A 20,560-nucleotide genomic window follows, 5' to 3' on the forward strand; every position below is an offset into this window, starting at 1 on the left:
AATATGGAAGCATGAGTGGGTGGTGGTGGGTGGGGGGCTCCCTAGGTGGTTTAGAAGGGAAGAACTATGTATATTAATGTAAGAGGTCATTGTAGTTCTGCTACTGAGGAGATATCTTGTAATAAGGCAGACCTTTTTTCTTGGCTGCTGGTGTTCTTAGCCATGTGTGTGAGTGTACTTAAGAGTTTAAGAGCGTGTATGTGTGTGTGTGTACCCGCGTATGTGTGTGTGGTGCTTGGGAGTGTGCGCGCGTGCATGTGTGCGTACTCGAGCATATGTGTGTATGTATGTGAGGGTGTGTGCATGTGTGTTTCTGGTGTAATTATTCGAGGATCACTCTCTCTCTCTCTCTCCTCTCTCTCTCTCTCTCTCTCTCTCTCTCAAAAAGTCTTAAGGAAATAAAATAAGATAAAAAATAAATCAAATTTGATAAACACAACAACAACTAAATCATAAAAAAGTTAGTAAAGCTCATGGTTCCTAAACCAAAAAGTCTCGTTCGAACCTCCGGCAGATGAGGCTCGACAGCTGGGGACCTCAACCCATCCAAAATCAAATAACTGCTGCCTTGTAGTTTGTTCTTGGTTGGAGAAAGGCTATGGAAGCAAATCCAAAAAGAAAAACAGAAAGAATCGGAATCAACTTCCTAAATGGCGCACAATAAAAGAGAATCTCTTCCAACACTAGAATTAAGAACGAAGAAGAAGAAGAATTCTGGGTGTGCAAGACTTTTCATCGTTGTGAAAACTTTTCAACATCTTCTCCTGACGTGTCACCATAATAAATGTGCATACAATAAACGTAGGTATTCATCATTTTTCTTAATACACAAAGGTAAACTTAGTCTTTCAGACCTCGCTGTCAATAGCGCGGTTAACGAATAATTGGGTTCTCAATAAGCTCTAGTTCATATAGGTGAGTGCCCACATCTAGAGGTGAATGGACGCGACGGTCAAACACCACGTTGTGTCTAAATAAAGCAGCAAAAAATGGAATGTCAACCTCTTCTACAATACAAGATAAACATTATTTACCCCCTACCCCCCCCCCCCCCCCCCTTTGATTCTCACCCTGACACTAACCTCCCTCTTGTCAAAAATTGACATGTTAAGGGTCACGATTCTATATGTATATTGGGAACATTTTTTATTGCAATGTATTAATTATAATCTGCTCCTCTATTCGGCCCGTGTGTATTTACATAAATATTTATGAAGAGGATCTTGGTTAAAAAATATTTCATGCATCGTGCCAAAAAAAAACAACATTCGCGTATAGCCTATTTATTTGCTTCTCTTTGTCTTTTTATCTCCTAAAAATAAAGGCTGTCTAGCATGTGAAATTGAATGGTTGGGAGGTGGAGGGGTGGGGGGGGGGGGGGCGGATGATGGGTATCTGAATATAAATCCATGTTTCAGTAGATAATAGCCTTGACTGGACAGAAGATTATGTTGGGGGGGGGGGGTCATTGTTGTAGTGAGTGAGTGAGTTGTCAGGGTAAATCATACAGCAGACGACACACGTGCACCGGACAGCTGATCGTCTGCTCAAAAAGTTTCTCCTGTCACAGGGCAGACGGTGATATTTTGCAGGATACGGATGGTGTGTGTGGGTGGGGGGGGGGGGATATGAAAGGGGGTGATGTCTGAATAGGACCATACATCAATTGAAACATAGGTGGTTGTCCTGTTTATAGCTTAGCTAAAGCTCGTAATGTTGCCTAGATCTAGATCTCGAGTCAATTCGATTTTACTTATTTCTTTTAAGTTAAAAAAAGAAGTATGAAAATTGTACCATGCTTTTAATCGCAGTGCAAGTTAAAGATAATTTGTATATATCTAAATAATTTGACTGATGTGACTACCCTATGTGCTAAATTTATCTGCCCTATATGCCGCCTTTATCTGCCCTATATGCCGCCTTTATCTGCCCTATGTCCCGCCATTATCTGCCTTATGTCCCGCCGTTATCTGCCCTATATGCCGCTTTATCTGCCCTATGTGTAGCCTTTATATGCCCTATATGCCGCCATTATCTGCCCTATGTGTAGCCTTTATATGCCCTATATGCCGCCTTTATCTGCTCTATGTGTAGCCCTTTATATGCCCTATATGCCGCCTTTATCTGCCCTACGTGTAGCCTTTATCTGCCCTATATGCCGCCATTATCTGCCCTACATGCTGCCTTTATCTGCCCTATATGCTGCTATTATCTGCCCTATGTGTAGCCTTTATCTGCCCCTATGTGTAGCCTTTATCTGCCCTACATGCTGCCTTTATCTGCCCTATATGCCGGTATTATCTGCCCTATATGCCTCCATTATCTGCCCTATGTGTAGCCTTTATCTGCCCAATGTGCCGCCATTATCTGCCCTATCTGCCGCCATTATCTGCCCTTTGTGCCGCCTCCATCTACCCTAGACCCAGGTGCCGCCTCCATCTACCCTAGCCCTAGGTGCCGCCTCTTGCCGTCCTGCCCTACTTCACAGTGCCTAACAAACTCGACATCATAACCTTAGTGTCGCATAATGTTACTGTGTATTTTTACTATTTTTACCTAGGCTGATCTTTCACCTTTCCGTGACGGTCGCAAGTAAATCCTACTCTCGCAACAACGGTACCGTCAGTACTATTAAGCTCCGAGCTCAGCGTTGTAATAAGCTCAAGCTTAAAGCACACGTAAAATACGGACTAGCCTACCTATTGTAAACTTTTTTTATAAAAAAATATTCTTTTGATCTAGATCTGTCTGAACGTCAGTATTCTGTTTATGTCGCGTTTGTTTATCTTCATTTACATAAGGGGTTTAGGGGGGGGGGGTTACTCAAGTCAAAATAGTGTGACAGTAATTATTTTGCAGTTCATAGTTGTATTACGTTATATTGAAAGCAAAATGTCTACCTTTGAAGATAAATTTTAATTTGAACAGTTATGATTTAGAATTATTATCAATTATAGTAAGGAGATAAAATGACGTAACCTTAAGACAATTATTTTTTTTTAATATGCTATATTAAAGACATCCAAAAAAAAATTAATTTATTTCTTGACATGATCAGCTTTTGTTGTTTTTTTTTTGTTTTTTTTTTAATAAAATGTTTGTTAATTTAGAATCTGAAAACATTTTCAAATGGCCTATCTCTAGCCACTGTGCTCCATGTTGTTACATTATAATAATGGGGTGCACGTGACCAGGGTGCACCCGCCGGTGAGGATCACGTGTCAATCCCCGTGTTTACAGATGTTACCAGACGCCGAACGACGCGCATAAATTAATTGAAGTGGGCGTGAGTTACCCCCCTCCCCCACACACGCACTCACAGATACCCCCCCCCCCCACACACACACATTCACCCACAGATGGTTCAAGCCACGTGCGATTACGATGACCCTACGGGTCCTACGGGTGATTCCCACACCCCCCCCCCCCCGGGGTCACCTGACCGTCGGATGAACTCCACCCCAACAAAGCACTCACCTGTGTGCAGGAGTTACCACCCCCCGGGCTGAAACTTGAGGGTGGTTGCCGGTTTAGCCAGGCCGAGGTGAGCTGTGTTAGCACGTGCATGTACGACCACTCGCGCTGACCTAGCTGTTTCTTGTCGAGAGTGGCTCCGTTTGTTGTTGTAGTTAATCACGTGATCTTTTGTTGTTGTATCTAGTCACGTGATCGGTCGTGGTTGGAGTTCATCACGTGGTTGACTCGAACATAACCCCTAGGGTCAACCCTAGGGGTAATGGGACGGAACGGTGCTTAGATTGACCCTAGGGGTTATGTTCGGGACAAGATGCTATAGAGCTAGTGGGACGGACACTATGACCCCCGTATAGAGCTAGTGGACACTATGACCCCTGTGTAGAGGTAGTAGACTGGACACTATAACCCCCATGGAGAGGTAGTAGACTGGTCACTATGACCCGCGTATAGAGTTAGTGGACCGGACACTATGACCCCCGTATAGAGCTAGTGGACCGGACACTATGACCCCCGTATAGAGCTAGTGGGCCGAACACTATGAACCCTGTGTAGAGGTAGTAAACTGGCCACTAAGACCCCTGTGTAGAGGTAGTGAGCTGGACACTATGAACCCCGTATGGAGGTAGTGGACCGGCCACTATAACCCCCTTATAATTATAGTGGTAGTGGACCCCCGTAATGGAACTAACCCACCATGAGACAGAAGATGTGTGATGAAACAACACCATAACGTCAAACCGGGGACAATAAAACCATCCAGGACCTCAACTATTTTATACCCCGAGTAGTGTTCACGTAGGTTATATCAAGGAATCTAAAACATTCCGGGCCGCTCGCTGTATCTATCATTGTCACCCTTTAGGTCATCTACTGGTTCTGGCACTATCCTGTAAAACACAAGAATCTATTTATAGAAACGAGTCGAAGGCAAAACTGGGAATATTAGGGCCACGCGCGGAACAAAATATGATTTCATGCAAACGGTAGAACGATGTTGAGAAATTATTTTATGTTATATGTGATTTTAGAAATATTTTGTAACAATATACACCATCAGATTTGCTTGACCCATCCTACAGATTAAGTAGAGTTCATCTGTTTCAATGACCTACGTATTCAAGGGGAGTTATGTGGTCAGCACTATACCCAGCCGACTTAATTTCCCTAACGTAAGTCAGGTACCCATTAGAGATGAGAGGACGCAGGGACGTCCTACAGACTCGAGCCTGGGATCCGACCTCGAGACTTACCAGCTAGCAGTTGTAAGCTCTACCACCCTACTATACCGTCCTGTATTTTGTAAAAAGAAATATATAGTTATCGATTTAAAAATATCTCTCACCAAAAAAATAGTATCACTGCTCAAAATAAACACACAATTATAAAAACTGATTCGGAAATTCAATTAAAAAATCTATTTTTAACCTGCGCCCCAATTTAGCAATAAAGACGAGAGGGGGTGGGGTGCCCGGTCACGTGACCAATTTCCATAATATTACTCTCTAAATACATTAATGATGCTCGCTGAGGATGGGAGGCTAACGATATAAATATTTGCCTCTAGACGACACTCGCCTCTATTTAATAGCATCCCCATGAATAATATGGCGCTCGTGCCACTGAGGCAGCCAGCCAATCAAACACTTCCTATCCATTCACTTCAGAGAACCCCCTCACGAAAGTGCATCCGTTTTACTAGTGTTCTTTTCATCGTTTTTAACCTCTCTCTCTCTCTCCCCCTCCTCTCCTCTCAATATCCTCTTTCTTTACAACAATGCTCCAATCTCAAGAAGATAAAAAAAAAACCCAACATAATTGGGTTGTACATCGAGGTTATAAAGATTTATGTCTAGAATTAACCAAGAGGTTTTTGGAACTAGCCTGATAGAGACCATCTTGACTCAATTGACCCTAGCTGGCTGTTCCGTTTATCGACCCACCCCCCTCCCCGAGCCCCTCTTGACTTAGGGGCGGTAATGTTGTACAGAATGTGAGGGGGTCAGCTCACGTCTGCTTACAGCGGTGATGTATCGAGGCCCCCGGGGATACCAGGCTCTTTCTTCTGTTAAGGGTCCACATCGAATGTCTTAACATGTTCTTCTTTGATCAGCTGATTAGGCTTTTCTTTTACAATCTTTGCCATATGACTGACACATTTCTTTTATATATATATATATATATATATATATATATATATATATATATATATATATATATATATATATATATATATATATATATATATATATATATATATATATATATATATATATATATATATATATATATATATATATATATATATATATATATATATATATTTGTATATATCATAACAGATGGTCCATGGGGCGATTGAAGTAGTATGAATTGTTTTTCCCGGGTATTGGTGGTTGAAGGGATATGCGTTGATCAGTTACGGTTTGATGGACTTTTGGACGTCCCTTGAATTCTAGTTCGGGATCCAAACTCGCAACATTCTGACGAATAACAAAATGCTCCACTACGCCATGTCGTATATATAACATATGTACACTTACATACGTGTTATTGTATTACATAAATATCTCATTACGAGCAGGAGCAGCTGTCAGATATCTATACAATTTGACAACGCCGGAAGCTACCTCCATCCCACAACAATTCCTCATTAATTAACATGTTACCGTGTACAAAAATATGTTACATTCTTAAACTTTCTCGTCAAAATCTAAAGTTAATCTCTTTTCGTTAAATTGTTTTTAAAAAATAGTATACTATGTAAATATGAACTCCTAGTCAAAAAAATTATTTCCCCCATTTTTGCTAACTTGATATAGTAGGAGTTTGTGTCTGGCAGTGAAGAGGGAAGGGGTGGTATTACATAACAGTTATTTACATAGTCTGGTACAGGATACATCTCTAATATGGGAGGGGTGAGACGATTGGGGAGATTGACTGAGCAGAATAATTTGATGGTCAAAAAGTCTGAAAGACTAAAAAAATCTCAAACCACTTTCGTGTTAGGGAGTTTAAAAAGTAGGAATTAAAGATGAACAGAAAAGTGAGTGAGTCTAGCACGTCGCTTCTGTGTGTTTTGAGTCGGAGGGAGGGGGTGGGGTGAGTAGTATTTAATGGTCAAATAGTCAGTGGAGTCGAGGGGGAGGGGTCAAAGTATGACCGATCTCGCGATAGTTGACATAGCAGAAAATTGCAGCGCTACTGGTGGGTGATTATTCGCTCAAGGAAATAGATGAGCTGTCAGTAATAAATACGAAGATGATGTGCGGGGGAGCGGGGGTGGAGTGGGCCAACGGTCGTATTGATTTTTTTTTTTATTTCGGGACAGTCTGTGGCAATATGCAATGGGTGTTGACTGACCCCTCCCACCCTCCACCCCCCCCCCTCGCCCTCTCCACATCCTCCACTATCACATGTTTCTCCCCCCCCCCCCCCCATATCAATAGTGTTGCAATGGCATTTGCATTTCTCTTTAACAGGGTAACATGGTGTTGATAATAAAAGTGGAGATCGGCATGTTGGGGTTAGCTTCCCCCCCCCCCCTGTTGTAAACACTAAAACAGACGTTGAAATTTGACCAGAGTAACGGTTCTTGATTTTCCCAGAGTTATGGCTCTTGAGTCTCAAAGACTTATCGGTCTTACTTTTCATTGAGTTGTGGTTCTTGCTTTTTATTGAGTTGTGGTTCCTATTTTTTGGTAGAACTTTTTTTAAAGACAACTTTCGGGCAGGTGGACAATTAGACTGGTAGAAACTATGGGTGTGGTACTGATGTGGGGAGTGCAGTGGACAATTACTACGTCTACCATTTCCACCCTACCTGTTCAACAACTTCCATATGTTCTGCTTCACAGTTTCCATCTTGCCTTCTCCATCACTTCCACCTTGTCCACTCCACCATTTCCACCCTACCTGTTCAACAACTTCCCTATTTTCTGCTTCACTGTTTCCGCCTTGCCTACTCCACCACTTCCACCGTACCCACTCCACCATAAAGCCACTTCCACCTTGTCTACTCCACCACTTCCACCTCACATACACCAACATTAAGCAACTTCCACCGTGCCTTCTCCACCACTTCCACCGTGTCTGCTCCATCACTTCCACCTTGCCCACTCCACTACTTCCACCTAGTCTACTTCACCATTAATCCACTTCCACCTTGCCCACTCCACCATTAAGCCACTTCCACTGGGCCTAGTCTACCACTTCCACCTTGCCCACTCCACCATTAAGCCACTTCCACTGGGCCTACTCTACCACTTCCACCGTGCCCACTCCACCACTTCCACCTTGCCCACTCCACCACTTCCACCTTGCCTACTCCACCACTTCTATCGTACCCACTCCACCACTTCCACCTTGCCCACTCCACCATTAAGCCACTTCCACCGGGCCTACTCCACCACTTCCACCGTACCCACTCCACCATTAAGCCACTTCCACCTTGCCCACTCCACCACTTCCACCTTGTCTACTTCACCATTAAGCCACCTCCACCTTGCCTACTCCACCATCAATCCACTTCCACCCTGCTGTCTCCCCCTGTCTGAGCCCCGTTAAGATGGTCCATGCCCGACCCAGCTTGTACCATCAATAACCCCATCCAGCCACTTGTCTCACTGAAAGCTTTCAACCAATTAGCGTAGTCCCATTATTTGGCCCGATATAGTCGTCTGAGACACTAGGGGCCATAACTTGTAGTCTGTTGTTTTTTTTGGGATTTTTTTTAAAAAACTCATCGGGTTTACGTTGTGAATGGCAAAACGTATTTTTTAATATAAAGGGGTCGGGTAAACATGTTGGAAAACATTAATATCAAACTACTTTTAGTTGTGCTTTCATTTTTAAAAATTAATATGTCATTGTGAAGAATAATAATTATAAACTACTACATAATACGTTAAGTATGAGTCGCCAGATAATAACTTTGCTTTCTGAGGAACATTCTTAATGTCCACAACAAATATTTAATTTAGTTTTAATATTATTAATTTAAATCGTAATTATTGTGACTTTTTCTGCGACATTTTTGTGGCATTTTGAAAGGTTCACCCTCTCCCTTCCCAACATTTGAACCCATTTTACACGCAATACAACCCGAAATTCTCCTATTAAACACAAATTCCCCTCCCGACCCCCCCCCCCCCACCCCGTCCCTCATTTGTTGTGTACAGACACCTTAATAAGTCCACTAAGCCTACTGTCTTTTATTCAGGTAATCTCTATCAATTGAAGCATGTAGACCAACAACGACAAGACGAATCCGCCCACAAAGCCAAATATTGTTTCAACATCACGCGATTTAGCACTGGTTAAAACCTACGCTTGCCTTAAGACCTTCATGAACTAACCTTGATGTTCGCTGTTGATTGCGTGCAGACTCTTTCGCCCCCCCCCCCCCCCCACCTCCTCTGATCTCACCCCCCAGTCACGAGAGTATTATCCGCCCTGGAACCCCCTCACCCCATCATAGCCTCTCCCCCACCCCACATTATCCTCCATGGTCTTACGACAGCTTGTTCCCCAACCCCACCCTCGGGCCCCTCCCCTGGGGCTCACCCTCGCTAGGGCCCCGGCTCCGCCCTGAGAGCCATCCAGGTGAGAGCCTGTGGGCCACGCCATCATGAGCTAAGCGGATCATGGAGTGACTGACCTGGGGATGTCTGAGCCCGGGACTAGGTCACTGGGTCATGCGACTTGCCATTTGGCTTTTACTTAACTCATCTACATAATAATTAGCATGGCTGATCTTATGTCTGGGTGTCCAGACCACTGGTCAATTATTTCTCTTTGTGCCTGTTGGGTCGGTAAAGCCCATACATTGCTAGATTGAAAAGTCTCGAGTTCGAACCACCCGGACTGTTAAGGCTCAATAGCTGGGGACCCATCTAGGTGAGAAAATAGAAAACTACTGCCTTGCAGTTTGTTCTTGATTGGACAAAATAACACAGAGCTAGATAAGAGTTTGTTTTTACTTTGGACAAAAGGCTATCGAAGCAAATATTAAAAGAGAGGCAGGCTGAAATCTCGGTGACAACGTCTTCAATGGCGCACAGCTAGTTGACACGTAATACTTGTGATGGGGGGGGGGGGGGGGAATCCCTTCTGCAGAGGCGTAGCGAGGGGGACGGGGGGCATATGTCCCCAGGCGCCGACCTTAGAGGGCGCCAAAATAGGAGGGGGGTGCAAATCGAAAGTTTGAGGGGGGGGGGGTGCAAACAAATCGAAAGTTTGTCCTCGGGCGCCGGGAAGGGTCGCTACGCCTCTGCCCTTCTGGCATTACTATTAAGAACGAAGAATAAAAAAAAGTCTGTACTATTCTATATTTGATTACACATGCATATAGGCTAATTGATTTAACTGACATTTGCTAAATACTGCTATCAATAATATGATAATAATATGATCCATATAAATGTCTCAGATAAAATAAAAAGACTGAGGCAGAGTTATAAAGAAAAGTTCATTAATTTAATTCATGATCTTTTCCCGTTCTTACCCAAAACACATGGGGCAAAGTAGAGTTCATCTGTTTCATGCACCTAGGCATATGGAGAGATAAAGTGGTCAGCACTATGCCCAGCCTACAGTGAGTTAGGTACCCGTCAGACTTTCGGGTGGGCAGGCTAGCTCTCTACCGCTAGAACACGCCTATAATTAAATTGCCATTTTAGATTTTTAAAACTTGGATATAAGAAACAAAAATTCTAACGGTAGTTATCTAACATTCTTGATTAGATCGAATATTTTATTTATGGTCCAAGAGAGACAACTTTTATTTATCACTTAAAAGAGAAGGGAAGTTATGGTTCCTTGATGTTAATAATTTTAGCTGTTGCTATATTTTAACTAAAATATATATTATGATTTCATTTTTACATCTATGAATACAAACTCAAAAAAATAAAAAAGGCCTACATTTTTCAACAGTCACTCATAAATGCATACAAACTGTAAACCTTTTTAAATGATTTAAAAATTAACACAAAGCCTAAATAGAATTGACTTTTACTTTCTATACATTTTCCTCACTAGTTTTCTATAAACAACTATATTAAAACATATAAAAGACAAGTAATTTAATTCTACAAGAATAAAATGGACTCGGTGAGACAGATGATTTGGCAAGGAAACAAAACTTCGGTCTGTCCAATAAACAGAAATGACCAGAAATTTTTTTTTTTAAATTATACATTAAAATTATTTGAATTAAAAATTGTTTTTGTATAAGTAAAAATAATTTATTATTTTTATTATAATACTGTAGACCATATCACAGTCAAGTGCCATCAATAAATGCTTCGATGTTATTTTTTTATCTATTTACAATGCACATATTTCAATCACAATTTTTTAAGCACATTAACATTATTGCATTATCATTAAGTATTAATAGCATGCAAGTCTAATAATACAAACACAGTCCTCAAAATAGTTTAAATATATATTTTTTATAATAATAATAAAAAATGAATAAAATTTTCCATACCATGTTAAATGTTTAAATTTCACACGTTAATAGTACAAAGACACTAACATAAACAGAATAAGTTTGAAATAGGCTAACAACAAAATATGCATGTAGTCTAATTAATTTCTAGCACCTATCATGTTTTATACACCAATTAATTGTTAAAGCAACACTTTTTATGATTAGCTACCAATAAATAATAATTAGAAAACTATACAGATTCATTTGGACTAAAAGCAAGGATCCAAAATAGCATTAAAAAATACATCTACACAATCATCCATTTTAAAAGTCCAAGACCCATACAGTCATAAAAGACATCATTCATCCATCTAAAAAGCCCAAAACTCTTTTTAATACCAGCATATGCAGTTGTTTTTTTTTTTAATAGTAAAAGACATCATTCATCCATTTATAAAGCCCATAACGTTTGCAGTCTAAAGCCCTCATTTATCCATTTAAAAAGCCCATAACCCATGCAGTATAAAAGCCCTCATTCATCCATTTAAAAAGCCCATAACCCATGCAGTCTAAAAGCCCTGATTTATCCATTAAAAAGCCCTTAACCCATGCAGTCTAAAAACCCTCATTTATCCATTAAAAAGCCCATAATCTTTGCAGTCAAAAGCCCTCATTCATACATTTAAAAAGCCCATAATCCATGCAGTCTAAAGTCCCTAATTCATCCATAAAGCTGGTGCTCAAAGGGACTGTACTGTATCCCATAGACCGGCCGGTGTGGGGGTCGGAAAAGCAAACCCTCGTACTGCCTAAACACCTTCTCCCCCTGGTCGGGGAACCTCAAGGCCAGCAGCTGCTCCTCCAGGGGGGTGGGCATGGGCAGGTCCAGCTGGGTCTTGGGTCGGGTCACCAGAACATACTGACTGCAAGAAATACAACAGGCTACAAACATACTGACTGCAAGAAATACAACAGGCTACAAACATACTGACTGCAAGAAATACAACAGGCTACAAACATACTGACTGCAAGAAATACAACAGGCTACAAACATACTGATTGCAAGAAATACAACAGGCTACAAACATACTGACTGCAAGAAATACAACAGGCTACAAACATACTGACTGCAAGAAATACAACAGGCTACAAACATACTGACTGCAAGAAATACAATAGGCTACAAACATACTGACTGCAAGAAATACAACAGGCTACAAACATACTGACTGCAAGAAATACAACAGGCTACAAACATACTGACTGCAAGAAATACAACAGGCTACAAACATACTGACTGCAAGAAATACAATAGGCTACAAACATACTGACTGCAAGAAATACAACAGGCTACAATTGTAATTTTTTTTTTCAGAAGTTTGGAATTGGACTAGGAGCAGTAAATACTGACTGCAAGAAATACAATAGGCTACAATTGTAATTTTTTTTTCTTCAGAAGTTTGGAATTGGACTAGGAGCAGTAAATACTGACTGCAAGAAATACAATAGGCTACAATTGTAATTTTTTTTTCAGAAGTTTGGAATTGGACTAGGAGCAGTAAATACTAACTGCAAGAAATACAATAGGCTACAATTGTAAAAAAAAATAATTTTAAAACAAGTTTGGAATTGGACTGGGATGCGTATGGAAAAACAAAATCCACCTTTTCACAAATATAATCAGGGATAATCAGTTTCTTGTCTGTGTGTGTTTTTTTCATAGAAATATGCCACATAGCTTAAATCTTTAGGACTGGCATATGTTATAGTTTGTTTATTTTTTACATAAATAATGCCATATAGCATACAATCTTTAGGAATGGCATATGTTCTAGTTTGTTTAATTTTTAAATTAAAAAAATGCCATATAGCATACAAACTAATAAAAGTTATCATAATTTTTCTTTCATTTTAAAAACACAGAAACTTACTGGCATTTGCTTGGAATAGATTTGCTGGACTTAGGTCTCATGGCGTGTGGGTTACGCGGGTCAATTTGCCATGGGTCAATATCAGGTGAAATGTCGGGGGCATTTAGTTTTTTATCATTGGATTGTCTGAGTCGACATCTATAAGAGAAAAAAAAATTAGATACCAACTTAAAATGAAAAAAAAAATAATCACCACTAAAACATTCCACTTTCCATTTTTCACATTCATTGTTCATATGCCCCCTGGGTTAGGTGCCTGTGCAACACCCACATAGACCCAATGGTTTCACCAACCTGAAAGACTTTTTATGCCCAAGTTCAACTTTGCCTCGTCTTACCTCCCCCCCCCCCCCAACATGAGACCTGAAAGACTTTTTATTTCTCAGCTCCTGTTTGCCCCCCCCCCCCCGCCCCATCCTCCCCCCCCCCCACCAACCTGAAAGACTTTTTATACCCCAGCTCATGTTTGCCCCCCCCCCCACCAACCGGAAAGACTTTTTATGCCCTAGTTCCTGTTTGCCCACCCCACCCACCAACCTGAAAGACTTTTTATGCCCCAGCTCCTGTTTGCCCCCCCCCCACCCCCCACCAACCTGAAAGACTGCCCCCCCCCCCCCCTCACCAACCTGAAAGACTTTTTATTCCCCAGCTCCTGTTTGCCCTTCCTCCCCCCCCCCCCCACCAACCTGAAAGACTTTTTATGCCCCAGCTCCTGTTTGCCCCCCCCCCCCCCACCAACCTGAAAGACTTTTTATGCCCCAGCTCCTGTTTGCCCTTTCCCCCCACCAACCTGAAAGACTTTTTATTTCCCAGCTCCTGTTTGCCCCCCCCCTCCCCCCCCCACCAGCCTGAAAGACTTTTTATTTCCCAGCTCCTGTTTGCCCCCCCCCCCCACCAACCTGAAAGACTTTTTATGCCCCAGCTCCTGTTTGCCCTTCTCCCCCCCCCCCACCAACCTGAAAGACTTTTTATGCCCCAGCTCCTGTTTGCCCTTCTCTCCCCCCCCCACCAACCTGAAAGACTTTTTATGCCCCAGCTCCTGTTTGCCCCCCCTCCCCCCCCCCCACCAACCTGAAAGACTTTTTATTCCCCAGCTCCTGTTTGCCCTTCTCTCCCCCCCCCCACCAACCTGAAAGACTTTTTATGCCCCAGCTCCTGTTTGCCCTTCTTCCCCCCCTCCCCCCCCCCACCAACCTGAAAGACTTTTTATGCCCCAGCTACTGTTTGCCCTTCTTCCCCCCTCCCCCCCCCCACCAACCTGAAAGACTTTTTATGCCCCAGCTCCTGTTTGCCCTTCTCCCCCACCCCACCAACCTGAAAGACTTTTTATGCCCCAGCTACTGTTTGCCCTTCTTCCCCCCCTCCCCCCCCCCCCACCAACCTGAAAGACTTTTTATGCCCCAGCTCCTGTTTGCCCCCCCCCCCCTCCCCCACCAACCTGAAAGACTTTTTATGCCCCAGCTCCTGTTTGCCCCTCAGGCTGGCCTCCACCTCTTGCTGCCTAGCCCTGAACTCCAGCGCCTTCTCAATCTGCTGCTGTAGGCTCATCGGAGGAGGATGTGGCTTCACCTGGACCTGCAGTGGCTGCGGAGGGTGGGTCTCGGGGCCCCCCGTGGCAGTGTGGGGGCGTGAGGAGACAGGTGTGGGGACAGGTATGCTGAGGGTGGGGCGTGACCCGTGCACTGTACTAGCCCTGGTGTACAGGTTTGGTCCAGCGTGGGGTGTTTCCCGTGGAGTCACGTGACCTGAAATTCACAGAGTTCATGGCGTGAGTAACATATCTAATGTGAAGAAAAATTTGTGAGGGGCAACAAAATATTCAAAAGTTCAAGTATATTCTCACACCAGTGGGAAAAAAAAATCTTTACTTTGTAAGGGCTTAAACTTCTATTTTTATTTATAAAGCAAATAGAATGATTATCATGCTTATGTTGTAATGTGTTAAGGTGATACATTTTCTACATGCTAGCTTTTTGTAAATCTTAATCCAGAACCAAAAAAAAAAGTGGAGGTTCTAAAAAAAAATAATAAATTTATATAGTTATACAAAGGGACACAACTCATAATTTGAAACAATACTAGCTTCCCTTTAAATGTATATGGTATAGAAAGATAAATATAAACAAACCTGCCCTTGTACCTTCCATAATGTGCTGCTTTATCCGAGCCTGTTTCTCTTGTTCTAGCACCAACCTTTTCTTCTGGACATTCAGAGTCCTCAGCTCTTTCTGCATTTTAAGCAGCATATGTCTGAGGTATTACCACAGTATATTAACATTTTAAGCCGCATATGTCTGGAGGTAATACCACAGTAGTAGGCTATACTATATCAGTGGCGTAGGCAGGGGGGGTTAGGGGGGGTTATAACCCCCCCCCCCCATGTACCCCCAATATGACTACCTTTTTACGTTAAGCTACAGCTATTGACTTGTGTCGATATTATTTAGGGCTTAAACACTAAACACTTAACCTGGCAGCCTCTAGAACAACAATGTATATCATTGTGATGAGAATTGCCTGTAGAATTTAGTTATGAATTTTATTATCGTGCTAAAGTTAAGTATAATAATCTGGAACGCAGTAGGCCAAGGGAAAGTTGGCCAAGGTTAGATCAGTTAAGGAGTGTCGAATGGGGAGGGGTGGGCTACGTGGGTAGGCCTTTGTTGTCTAATATGATTGTAGTGCAACCGGAAAGCGCCTAGAAATTTAAAAAAAAACAACAACGAAGGAATTGATTATTATTCGCATTGAGGTTCTATAATGTGTATGTTTTTACTACTTCAAAACATTTGAAATTCATTTCACTAATGGCGGATGAAACAGGGAAACTGAAAACTATTTAATTTTTAAAAAGATAAGTAAACTGAAAATGATAAAGATGGCAGAGGACACAAGGTTATCAGTTAAAGGGTGTGACAGGGGGGGGGGGGTGAGGGTGGGTTTGAATATGGGTACGTCTCAATTACTACCGGATGCACATCTGGCAGGAAAGCGTGGGCTGGACCCACAATTGTTGACACAAAACTTAGTGTTGGTAGATATAAAAACTGCGTAGGTGGTTAAATATAGATGTAGAGCCAGGAACCTACAGTATTCATTTTTAGACAGTCAGAAAAGAAAGACCAATAATTATTTATTTTCTTATTCGCATAGTCGTGTTTTAATGTGTATCTTTTTGATAATTAAAGCAATTTAAATTCATTTTAATGATGTCGGGTGGAAAAAGGAAATTTAAAACTACTTTATTAACTGATTTCTTTACAAAGAAAAATAAAACTGAAAATGATAAAAATGAAGATGGTACTATTGACTCTCAAACTACATTACATCAAGAAATTTCCATAAATTCAGCACCTTTGACTGTTTCTTATGCAAATGATATCGGCAATTTTATCAAAGGAGTTATTACAGATGATACACGGTTGTATTTATTAGAAAACATCTGGCGTCCCGAAGAACTTTTTAAATTTCCAGCAAGCGGACAAAGAAATTTAAAGTTTCAATATTCGTGGCTACTTAGGTGGAACTGGTTGACTTATTCCAAATTACTTGATGGCGCATTTTGCAAATATTGTGTTTTGTTTAGTTTGAATTATGGTGGTGTAGGTAGTCAGCCTTTAGGTAAGTTATCAAAAATTCCATTTTCAAACTGGAAAAAGGCAACAGACAAGTTTAATGAGCACCAGCAATGTGAATATCATAAAAGAGCAATTTTACTTTCCCAAAATCGTAAATCGGTTATGGAGAAAAAAATAGAACCTATTAACATCGCCTTGAACTCATCAGTAAGTCAACAAATTCTAGAAAATCGTTTAAAGTTAGCGCCCATAATAGAAACTATAATTTTTTGCGGCCGACAAGGTCTTGCACTTAGGGGGCACAGGGATTTCGGAAATTTTCAGTTGGAGGATCCTGACGAAAATGATGGAAATTTTCGAGCTCTTTTAAGATACAAAGCCATGGGTGGAGACGAAACACTTAAACATCATCTAGAAAATTCTTCAAAAAATGCAAGATACTTAAGTCCCACCATTCAGAATGAAGTGATAAATGTGTGCAATAAATTAATTGTTCAAAAGATTGTTGCGAAAATTACTTCTGTTAAATTGTTTTCTGTCTTAGCCGATGAAACTAGTGATATAGCTGGTATGGAGCAATTTTCGTTGTGTGTTCGCTACTATGATAACGACATAAAGAAAATAAGGGAGGATTTCCTACAGTTTGTAGGTGTAACTGATCTAACAGGCAAAGGACTTGCAAATGTTTTAATGGACACTCTAGCAAATTTACACATAGACGGTAATTTTATGATAGGTCAAGGATATGATGGAGCCGCTGCAATGAGTGGTCGACTTCATGGGGCGCAACAATATGTTGCTGAGAAATTTGATTTGGCTATTTACGTGCATTGCGCATCTCACAGTCTAAACCTAGCACTTTCTGATGCCTGCGAACTACCAGCTGTGAGAAACTGTATGGGAATTCTTAATAGTACATACAACTTTTTTAACACACCAAAACGACAATCTTTGCTTGCAAATTCAATAGAGAAATTAACACCTAAAGCATCAGCATCTCGACTTAAACGATTGTGCGCAACCAGATGGATTGAGCGTCATGAGTCTGTCAACGTTTTTATACAGCTTCAAAAAGCAACTGTTGATGCACTGGAAATTATGTCATCCTGGCACGATACAACAACTTCTTCAACAGCGGTTCAACTTTTAGGAGCAATTAGGAGTCTTGAGTTTCAAGTTTCTCTTAGAGTTATCTCAAAAATCTTTGCAATAACACTTCCTGTCAGCAGAATACTCCAAACAGAAAACTTTGATCTATCTGCGGCTCTAAAATTTACAGAAGATTCAAGTAGCCTACTAGTGAATATGCGGAAGGATGCTGAATCAGAATTTACTACCGTATTTAATGAAGTCAAAGACATTTGTGAGGACTTCGACATAGATATACTTATTCCACGTCGAGCTGGAAAACAAATTCAACGCTGCAATGTTATGGCAAATACGCCTGAAGAGTATTACAGAATAGCTGTATTTATTCCTTTCCTTGATTCGGTTATATGTCAAATAGGAGACAGATTGCTAAAACATAAATCTGTTTTGAGAGGTTTTATGTGTCTTTTACCCAATGACTCGGGTTTTACCAAAGAACAGGAAAAGAATGCCATAACACTTATGCAAAAATATGAACGTTTGATTAACAGCAGTGTCATCGATGAAAGCATTGGAGAACTGAAACTGTGGTGGCGCCACATTATTACAAGTGGAAATGTACCGCAAAACGCTCATCAAGCTTTTTTAATGTGTGACGTAAAAATATTTCCAACAGTACACAAACTACTGCAAATATTTGTAACATTGCCTGTAACAACTGCCGTTAGCGAACGCTCTTTTTCCACTCTCAGACGGCTAAAAACGTACTTGCGAAATACTACTTGCGAGGATAGACTAAATGGATTGGCATTATTAAATATTCACCGACAAATTGAAATTTTAGCGGATGAGGTTCTTGATGAATTAGCCAAGAGTCCAAGAAGACTTGAACTACGATTATAGGTAAGTAATGTTATAAGTACTTTTATCTGTTTGTGTGTTCTAGTACTGTTATTGCGTCTATATATATATATATATATATATATATATATATATATATATATATATATATATATATATATATATATATATAAAATGCTGGAAAAAAATTGGAACCCCCCCCATGAGACGATCCTGGCTACGCCACTGTACTATATTATTATTAAAATTTTAAGTAACATATGTCAGGAGGTAATACCACAGTAGTATACTATATACTATATAGAGGTTTTTAGCAGCATATATCTGGAGGTAATACCGCAGTGTATATTAACATTTTTAGCAGCACATGTCTGGAGGTAAATAATAAATAATTAATTTTAGCACTTAATGAGACAAATGCTACCTTTTCAGCAAAGGTGTATGCAGGTTTTCAGGTTAGAGTATAGTGGCTAGTAAAAATCAATTTGACACAATGGTATTGGGCTTGTAAGTTGTTAAAGTAGCTTACCAAGTTCTCGCTCCGGTAGTTGCCAGCTGGCGTTTTTTTGTTTTTTCAAACCAAATGTGAATATTTTTTTTTTTTTTTTTTAAGTTATGAAATCTACTTTCGTTTTTGGAATAAAAAAAACTCCGACAATAAGTTGTTTTAAGTAAATTAAGTTTAAAATAACACACACACACACAAATATATTATATTTTATATAGATCTAGATAGATCTAGAATACAACCTGTATAATAATAATACATCTATAATAATCTATATAAAATATGATATTTATAGGCCTAAAAGATTTCAATCGTATATCTGAAATCAAGCCTAATTTAAATAATTTAATTAATAAATATATATAGCCTAGATCTAGAGTCTAGATTTCTAGATCTAGAATTCTATATCTAGATCTATGACTTTAAAAAAAACCCTCTTGAAAATTCCGACTTAGTAACATACGACATACAGGATTTATTTTTAATTTATAGACTCAAGAGTAGTCTAGAGATCTAGATTCTAGATCTAGTTTCTTTTATTTTACAGTGTAGTTGAGTGGAATTAATTACTAAATAGGCTATTTACTTTAAGACAGGTAGACTAGAATATGTTCAATATCAATTTATATATAGAATCTAGATTATTCTAGATCTAGCGAAGTTTAGTGTAGTCTTGTTGTAGAACTTAAGAACTAAATCTAGAGTGTAGGCAACTGTAGTAATTTAGATCTAGAATCTAGTACTGTGTGACGTCATTTTAGGGGGTGGGGGTCTGGATTTTTGTGACGATGTGTAGGGGGAGGGGGGGAGGTAAAAATCGTCAAAAAAATGCGTGACGTCATTTAGAGAAGATCCACACAGAAACAGTTGAAGGAAAGGGGCCTAACATTCAAACAGGTAGAGGTACCAACATGATTTTAGAGATTATGTAGATATACATATATATATAGGGGGGGGGGGGGTAGAGAGAGAGAGAGGGTTCATCTGTAAATTGCATCACACATTTTATGATGATTTTTACCTCCCCCTCATAAAGGAGGGCAGTAAAAAGAAGAATGTATGATAGCTGGGTAATCCTAATTTATATAATCAGAATATTGTGGTAAATAAAAGTCAACATATCTAGCCTAACAAAATGCCATGAATTTAAAATATATATTATGACTTAGAGAAAGTTTGGTGAAATGGAAATATCTGCAAATTTGATTTATTGATGATGTGTAACTTGTTTATATTATTCCTTTGGAGCTGATATTAATAAAAAGTTAATGAAATTATAGAGTTTTATCCAATTGATGTTTCTAAAGCCTTGCATGAACTTAATTCAAATATATTTAGCTGCCCAGGCAAAGAACCCAATGAATTTTCCAGAATTGGCTTGTCGTTTGACCGATGGTAACAAAGAGAATCACCCAGGATCTTCGCTGATAAGAAAATCTGAAGACATACCTTATTCTTCTATATCTAAATGTGATTTGTCTAATGAAAATATTTATTCAGTGACAATTGCTAAAGATATTTTACCATTATTTCAAACATCATCTTCTGAAATGTTGTTTTCTATCTCTAAACCTTCCACAATTTCTTCAAGTTTCAAGAGATATTTTAACATCATTGCCTACTTCCCACAGTTCTTATGTTCAAAATTTGCAATTTTCTGAGAAACAAAGTAATAATAAAT

At 40.1% G+C, this 20,560-nt stretch overlaps 1 protein-coding gene across 1 annotated transcript in view; it reads right to left on the reverse strand.

The window, feature by feature from the left end:
- Positions 1 to 10,493: 10,493 nt before the first annotated feature.
- Positions 10,494 to 20,560, reverse strand: part of LOC131931960 (uncharacterized) — a 58,692-nt gene continuing 48,625 nt past the window's right edge. Inside the window, exons 36-39 of the mRNA XM_059288802.1 lie at positions 14,972 to 15,093; positions 14,282 to 14,588; positions 12,844 to 12,981; positions 10,494 to 11,835 (exon numbers count right to left, since the gene is read on the reverse strand). Of these exons, the coding sequence (XP_059144785.1) occupies positions 11,634 to 11,835; positions 12,844 to 12,981; positions 14,282 to 14,588; positions 14,972 to 15,093 (769 nt within the window). The 3' untranslated portion in view covers positions 10,494 to 11,633. The remainder of the gene's footprint in view (positions 11,836 to 12,843; positions 12,982 to 14,281; positions 14,589 to 14,971; positions 15,094 to 20,560) is intronic.

This window comes from Physella acuta, unplaced genomic scaffold (genome assembly GCF_028476545.2).
Source record: "Physella acuta isolate Inbredline_101_S28 unplaced genomic scaffold, ASM2847654v3 ptg002065l, whole genome shotgun sequence".
NCBI lineage: Eukaryota > Metazoa > Mollusca > Gastropoda > Physidae > Physella > Physella acuta.